The 8,648-nt window shown below is 41.5% G+C and overlaps 1 protein-coding gene across 1 annotated transcript in view; it reads right to left on the bottom strand.

The window, feature by feature from the left end:
• Positions 1 to 973: 973 nt before the first annotated feature.
• ankrd29 (ankyrin repeat domain 29) overlaps positions 974 to 8,648 on the bottom strand; it is an 87,356-nt gene continuing 79,681 nt past the window's right edge. The window contains exon 11 of the mRNA XM_080194757.1: positions 974 to 1,436. Coding sequence (XP_080050883.1) covers positions 1,353 to 1,436 — 84 coding nt within the window. The 3' untranslated portion in view covers positions 974 to 1,352. The remainder of the gene's footprint in view (positions 1,437 to 8,648) is intronic.

Genomic DNA, 8,648 nt, shown 5'->3' with positions numbered 1-8,648 from the left:
AGACCCCAGATCCAACATTGATAGGGCCGTGGATTCTACTTATTTAAGTGCAAAGACTGTTCTCCTGGGCCCAGTCTCTGTGGTTTAACAGCCTAAATATGTTTCTGTTCCAAGGATAGAGTTAAATAAAAATTTCTTTACTCTGAGGATTGTCAATTTGTTGAACTCTCCGACTCCAAGGCAAGAGATGTTTATTTGAATATATTCATTGGTGAGAATGCTAGGGGCGGAATTTCCCGCCTGCCATGGGAATTGCAGATCAATCATGATCTTTTTGAAAGGCTTAGCAAGCTGAAGTGACTACCACTGCTACTTCTTATGTTCTTAAGAGACTTTGGAGTCTGGTAGAGTTTTATGTAGGTGAAACAATACCTTTTGCTGTCAAGTAGTGACAGTATGCCTAACAGCAGGTCCTAAGGTGATTCTGCCATCTCTTGCAGTCTCCCATTTAAGACTGAGATGAGATTTTTTTTTCTCCAGAGGGCCATTAGTCTGTGGAATTATTTTCCAAAGAAAGCATTGGAGGCTGGGTCATTGAATATATACAAGGCTGAGTTAGAGTATTGCTTGACAAGGTAGTCAAGGATTTTGGTGCAGAACTGGCAAAAAAGAAAATAAAGTTGAGGTGACAGTCAGCTCAACCAGGAGCAACTTGCAAAGGGCAGGGATGACCTCCTGAGGCCTCACATGACCCTAATACTCCCAAGGTAATTCGTCAAAAATTTTGGATTTTCCAATAAAACAGTCGAATAAATACTGGTAACATTTCAGTTTAGTTATGGTTTAATAAAACAATATTAACTTAAAAATTATTATTTGGTTCAGTACAATCGACCCATCTCCTACATGCAGTTGTGCAGGATGATGCTTAGAAAGTTGCATAGCATGTTTTCTAGTGAAATAATAAATCAATATTTCAACACTGTCATTTATTAATAATAGAATGGATTTTGATAAAAATTTGTTTTATGGCAAAACATTAACCATTCGCAAGAGACATGAAGGAATACTTTGCTACTTCTAGCAAAAGTGTAAATGCATTCTTCATTCTCAAGTTTACAATTTAGTCACCAACAGCAAGTAAGAAATTCCATCCATCCATTCTTAATGAATCAAATACCAAACACAATTGGGCACCAGTAACAAGACTTATGAAACCTAATTTTTAGTTTTAATTAGAATAAAATAAAAAAGGGATTCACAACAACCCTTTATATGGCTCACTAATTTTTACATAACATTCTTATGATCACTCAACTGAATTGTGTTCCTGGTCAGAAGCAGGTGCCATTACAATTCTCACTACTGTGTGTTTGTCAGAATGAACCTTGTGCCTAGTGTGTTGCACATCTTCAGCTTTCTGCCCTCCTTTGTTTTGACTGAAGCTGTTGGATCAGACGATCATTCCTTGTTAGATCTGCTGGCAATTCTTCTGCCTGAAATACAAAATGCAAATCGAGGTTTCCATAATATTTCAGTGGAACATATTTCTCATAAAGAACAAAGAACAGTACAGCACAAGAAACAGGCCCTTTGGCGCTCCAAGCCTGCGCTGCTCATTGGTCCAACTAGACCATTCTTCTGTATCCCTCCATTCCCAGTCTGCTCATGTGACTATCCAGATAAGTCTTAAACCATCCCAGCATGTCCACCTCCACCACCCTGCTTGGCAGTGCACTCCAGGCCCCCACCACCCCCTATGTAAAATACGTCCCTCTGATATCTGAGTTAAACCTCGCCCCCCTTGCCTTGAACCTGTGACCCCTCGTGTTTGTCACCTTCAACCTGGGAAAAAGCTTCCTACTGTTCACCCTACCCATACCCCTCATGATGTAGCCAGGTGTGGTGGAAGATCACATGCAGAAGATAACACTGGCAACATGCAGCGATATTATATGGAAACAGGCAGTTCATGTCAGTGCTTACCCTCCATACAATCAGATAGTTCCAGTAACATTTACTGTTACGAAGCCCCTTCAGCCCTTTACTTTCATCCACCTGACAAGCAGTTAATATTTCAAGCAGTTGGTACCATATGGCATGTAGAACATAGAACATAGAACATAGAACATTACAGAATCACGTAACACAGAGAGGGCCATTTGACTCACTGTGCCTATGCTGGCTCTTAAATAGTTCTACTCCCAACAGGCCTGCAAATGTTTTCCCTTCAAGTATGTATCCAATTCCCCTTTGCAAACAATTAACTAATGCTTATTTCATAATGTGAAATATTTCTACTGAACTATTTCTGCCTACTGTGTATACTCATGTCAAAGTTGAGTTATCTTTAGTCAAATAAAGTAGCAAATAGACTTAAGAATAATATTTTCAAGACGCTGAAATCCACTCTCTCACATTACTTCAGAGTTGCTCGGGTTGAAGACTGTTCTTGTCAACTCTACCCCCAAAAGGAGCCAAAAAGCATTTTTATTTATAAATAAATAACTTCCATGGAGACAGACATTAATTGTGTACACTAAATAAATCAAACTTATAACATTCAAAAACAAAAGCCATATATAAAAATTCATACAATTTCATTCAGTTATCTCCAGAGTGCAAGGAAAAGTACTACTTAACGCCATGGCATGCAGTTTTTTAAAGTCATAAAAATCACCCTTCTACTCATCGTCAAAATCAAATAACACGTCCCAATCTGCTTCTTAATTGGAATCATCAACAATCATATCATCATTTCATCCCACAAATAATGATCTGTGTCATCAAGTGCATTGAATACCCCATATTTCTTGAATGATTTGTGAACAGTCTTTGTTCTGATGTTGTTCATTATACAACACGTTTACAAATGTCAGAGCCCTGTGTTGCTTTTTTAAATTTTGGTTCATGAGATGTGGGCATTGCTGGTTGGGCCAGCAGTTATTGCCCATCCCTCAGGACAGTTAAGAGTCAATCACATTGCTGTGAATATGGAGTCATATAAAGGTCAGACCAGGTAAAGACGACAGATTTCCTTCAGTGAACCAGTTGGGTTCTTATAACAATCGACAATGGTTTCGTAGTCATCAGAATTTAAATTCCAATTTCAACACCTTTTGTGGTGGGATTCGAACTGCGGTCCCCAAACCATTACCCTGGATCACTACATCACTGTCTCCCCACAATGATCTTGAAGGGCTTGCTGAAAGAGACATCCAATGGTTGAATAAGACAAATTAGGCAACTGGTAATCACTACAATTGTTAGGAATGGGTTAACAGACCTTCCAATTAAGTCTTAATTTGATGTCAATTATTCAGTGGAGGTAACTGATATAGAAAGGGGCCACAGGTGGCACTGGGCCTCTTTTAGGATAACCAACTCAAATTAACTCAGGGACAAAGTAAAAGGGTCAACTCCCCAAAAGGAGGGGGAACAGCCCAAACAGAACAAAAGTGCAAAGGAAACTTAAAACATCAAATCATAATGTGATTAGTGGGATCTATAATGCATCCAGCCCCTGCTGTGCCCAACGGGTGTGGAAGGTGACAGGTGGCACTGGGTGGTTGGTGGAGAATTGTGTGTGGAGTTGGATCAAAGAAATAAAGGTATTTCATGAAGAAGCAGAAAGTGTGAGTCCTTTAATGAACAGCAGCTGACAGGCTCAAACACTGGTAGCAGAGAATGGTTGTTGGTTCCAAGTAAAGGGTTGTGAGTTATGACTTTGACAATAAAAGACTTCATTTGAATTTAAATCAGTACAGGAGTGAGTAGGAGACAACAAAGTAGCGGAACCCAGAGTAAAAGTGTCAGATGACTACCACCATTATTTTCAGAAACTGAACTCTGACCAATAGAGAAGTGAAGTCATCATGTGGACTATGGTAACTTCTTTGGATAAGTTTCTTTCTTTACCATATAGAAGTAAATTCAGACAAAGTATTTTCCAAATTGGAGTTGGAACATTTGAACTTGGAAAAATGTCTGGACAATTTATTAAACTTTATGGATAAGATTTATCAAAAGGATGACATAAGTGCATATGAAACCTGGTCAGAACTTGATAGACTTCAGAAATCAGAGTATGTTTCTATTAAAGAATATGTGATGGAATTAAGTAGACAATATAAAAACTGCAAAAACACTGAGCTGGCATTTAAGTTACTAGACTGTGCTAAAGTTACAAATATGGATAGGTTACTAGTTTTGGTGGGAGTTAAGTTTGCAGATAAAAATACCTTGATCAAATGTCAGTGGCCCTAAAAAACGTTTTAGGGAAATATTCTATCCCTGTGGCTTTTAAGACACAAATGGGTTAGTCAGTGATTAAACAATGTAGAAGATACACTTAACAGGATGGTGAGATCAGACAGGCAGAAGTAGGCTACAAGAGTATGGCAAAAGATTGGGACCCAGAAATTATGAGGACAGAAAACCCTTTGATACCTATAGCAGGAGGAAGGATGTGGAGAATGGTAACAGGAAAATGAATCTCGGAAATGCCCAGGGTATGACAAATTGGTGTTTTTACTGTGACTCTAAATTTCATTATGCTTTCAACCACCCAAAACAATCCAAAAGTGTTTGAAGCTACACATGACACGGAAGAATTGGTGCCAACTTTCAGGGATCTATGCACATGTACCCCGCGATCATGTTAACAATCCCTAATCAATATATTTCCCTCTAGATGATTATAAATCCTATCCCTTATAATTCTTTTCAAAACTTTGCCCACAACAGAAGTAAGGCTCACTGGTCTATAATTCCCAGGATGGTCTCTACTCCCCTTCTTGAACAAGGGGACAACATTTGCTATCCTCCAGTCTTCCGGCACTATACCTGTAGCCAATGACGACATGAAGATCAAAGGCTCTACAATGTCCTTCCTAGCCTCCCAGAGAATCCTAGGGTAAATCCCATCCAGCCCAGGGAACTTATCTATTTTCATACTCTCAAGAATTGCTAACACTTCCTCCTTATGTACCTTAATGCCGTCTGGTCTACTACCTGGTATCACAGCATTCTCCTCGACTACACTGACTTTTTCCTGCGTGAATACTGACGAAAAATACTCATTCAGTGCCTCTCCTATCGCTTCAGGCTCCATGCACAACTTCCCGCTGCTGTCTCTGACTGGCCCTAATCCTGCCCTAACCAATCTTTTATTCTTGACATACCTGTAGAAAGCTTTAGGATTTTCCTTGATCCTATCCGCCAAAGTCTTCTCATGTCCTCTTCTAGCTCTTCTTAACTCTCTCTTTAGCTCCTTCCTGGCTAATTTATAACTCTCCAGTGCCCTAACTGAGCCTTCACGTTTCATCTTTACATAAGCCTCCTTCTTCCTCTTCACCAGAGGTTCAACTTCCTTAGTACACCACGGTTCCCTCGCTTGACCACTTCCTCCCTGCCTGACAGGTACATATTTATCAAGGACTCGCAGTAGTTGTTCCTTGAATAAGCTCCACCTTTCAGATGTTCCCAGCCCCTGCAATTTCCTACTCCACCCTATGTATCCTAAATCTCACCTAATAGCCTCATAATTACCTTTCCCCCAGCCATAACTTCTGCCCTTCGGTATATGCCTATCCCTTTCCATCACCAAGGTAAACATAACTGAATTGTGGTCACTATCACCAAAGTGCCCACCTACCTCCAAGTCTAACACCTGGTCTGGTTCATTACCCAGTACCAAATCCAATGTAGCCTCACCTCTTGTTGGCCTATCCACATACTGTGTCATGAAACCTTCCTGCACACATTGGACAAAAACTGACCCCTCTAACGTGCTTGAACTATAGCTTTTCCAATCGATATTTGTAAAGTTAAAATCCTCCATAACAACTACCCTGTTACTTTCGTACCTATCCAGGATCACCTTTGCAATCCTTTCCTCTACATCTCTGGAACTTTTTGGAGGCCTATAAAAAAACTCCCAACAGTGTGACCTCTCCTTTCCTGTTTCTAATCTCAGCCCATACTACCTCAATAGAGAGGGCCACATCAAACATCCTTTCTGCCGCCGTAATACTGTCCTTGACTAAATGCCACACCTCCCCCTCTTCTACCACCTTCTCTGCTCTGACTGAAACATCTGAACCCCGGAACCTGCAACAACCATTCCTGTCCCTGCTCTATCCATGTCTCTGAAATGGCCACAACATCGAAGTCCCAGGCACCAATCCAGGCTGCAAGTTCGTCCACCTTATTGCGTATGCTTCTCGCATTAAAGTATACACACTTCAAACCACCCTCCTGCCTGCCAATACACTGCTGTGACCTCGAAACCTTATCCATGACCTCCCTATTCTCATCCTCCTGTACATTGGAGCTACAATTCAGGTTCCCATCCCTCCTCTGAATCAGTTTAAACCCCCCCCAAGATATTAGTACCCCTCTGGTTCAGGTGCAGACCATCCCTCTTGTAGAGGTCCCACCTACCCCAGAATGAGCCCTAATTGTCCAAGTATCTGAACCCTTCCCTTCTGCGCCATCCCTTTAGCCACAAGTTCAAATGTTCTCTCTCTTTATTCTTCTCCATGCTATCCTGCGGCACAGGTAACAAACCAGAGATAACCACTCTGTTTGTTTTAGCCCTAAGCTTCCACCCTAACTCTCTGAATTTCTGTTTTATATCCCCGTCCCTTTTCCTACCTATTTGATTAGGAAGTTTGTGGACGACACAAAGGTTGATGGATTTGTGGATAGTGATGAGGACCATCAGAGGATACAGCAGGCTATAGATCAGTTGGAGACTTGGGTGGAGAGATGACAGTTGGAGTTTAATCCGGACAAATGCAAGGTAATGCATTTCGGAAGATCTAATACAGATAGGAAATATACAGTAAGTGGCAGAACCCTTAAGAATATTGATAGGCAGAGGGATCTGGGTGCACAGATACACAGGTCACAAAGTGGCAAAGTAGGTGGAGAAGGTAGTCAAGAAGGCATGTGGCATGCTTGCCTTCATTGGCCGGGGCATTGAGTTTAAAAATTGGCAAGTCATGTTACAGCTTTATAGAACCTTAGGCCACATTTGGAATATATTGGTCAATTCTGGTTGCCACACTACCAAAAGGATGTGGAGGCTTTGTAGAGGATACAGAAAAGATTTACCTGGATATTGCCTGGCATGGAGGGCATTAGATATGAGAAGAGGTTGGAGAAACTTGGTTTATTCTCACTGGAACGATGGAGGTTAAGGGATGACCTAATAGAAGTCTACAAGATTGAGGGGCATGGACAGAGTGGATAGTCAGAAGCTTTTTCCCAGGGTGGAAGAGTCAATTACTAGGGAGCACAGGATTAAGGTGCAAGAGGCAAGGTTTAAAGGAGATGTACGAGGCAGGTTGTTTTTTTTTACACAGAATAGTGAGTGTCTGGAACTCACTGCCAGGGAAGGTGGTGGAAGCAGATATGATAGTGGCTTTTAAGGGGCGTCTTGACAAATACATGAATAGGATGGGAATAGAGAGATACAATCCCTGGTAGGGTAAGGTGGGGGGTTTTAATTCAGTCGGGCAGCATGGTTGGTGCAGGCTTGGAGGGCCAAAGGGCCTGTTTCCTGTGCTGTAATTTTCTTGTACTTTGAACTGATTACAAGATATCTATCTCTAGAAACAGATTCATGGCATGGTCATATGGCGACAGAGAGGCTAAGGAATCAATCAGACTTATCACACTTCAAATCGCAAACAGACACTGTCAGTTGATATTTCTCCTCTTTTTCTTCCAACTCCTTTTCTTGCAGGTGATGATAAACGTACACGGATGTACTGTAGAGTTTCTCCAGATTGGGCCAGGAAGTGGACTGTTGATTTGAGCAAGCCAATAGTTAGTTCAATTAAGTTTCTCATTACTCACGTTGTTGGTCTGTTTTGCATCATGACAGGAGTTTTGAGTCATGTTTAGATAGGGTAAGCTATTGTTCAATTGCCAGTATGTAACTTGGCAACCTGCTTGGAATAAAGGCAGCACAGAGGATTGGTATAGAATGAAAAAAATCTAGAAGCATGATGAGAGTCTGGAACTCATTGCAAATATATTTGTGTATGCATTTGAGGTGCCATAACCTACAGAGATAAAGGAGGAATTTTCCCATCCTGCCCACCACAGGAATTGTAGCAGGTGTGGGGCAGACCGTGCAAAGATACATTGACCTCAGATCGGATTTTCCAGTTTTGGGGCGAGCGTGGCTGGAAAATCCCATCGTAAACGAGAACATAGGATCAGACAGCTTAGCTCTTTTTCAGCCAGCACAAGCACAACATGCTAACGGCTTCCTTGTATGCTGTAAATCTACATTTTTGTTTCTACCGCTCAAAGTATTGCAAAACCCCCAATGCATTTTTGAGGCCAGGATCACATGATACAGTACAAATTCCCAATAGCCTCTCTGGCAGGAAACAATCCCCATCCCTGCCATGGAACTTAGTCCTAGCAGGGAAAGTTTCAGCCAATCTAACACCATGCACCCAGTTAAAGCCTAATGTGAAATCTAATGCTTTCTCTTCCTGTGTCATTGTTTTCCTCCTGGTATAGACAGCTTCAGTCACCTCCCTGATACACCAATGTACTGGAAGTTTGGCAGTATGAAAGAAACCTGCAGTGTAAAAGTTGAGAGCCAAGCTGACCAGGACAGACGTAGGCAGTATTGTCCATTCTGTGGTTTGAGACTGGAGTTGTGCCTGTAGCAGATAATGTAG

The sequence above is a fragment of the Carcharhinus amblyrhynchos genome, chromosome 8, assembly GCF_965287045.1.
Source record: "Carcharhinus amblyrhynchos chromosome 8, sCarAmb.v2.hapA, whole genome shotgun sequence".
Lineage (NCBI taxonomy): Eukaryota > Metazoa > Chordata > Chondrichthyes > Carcharhiniformes > Carcharhinidae > Carcharhinus > Carcharhinus amblyrhynchos.
This window is presented reverse-complemented; position numbering and strand designations above follow the sequence as displayed.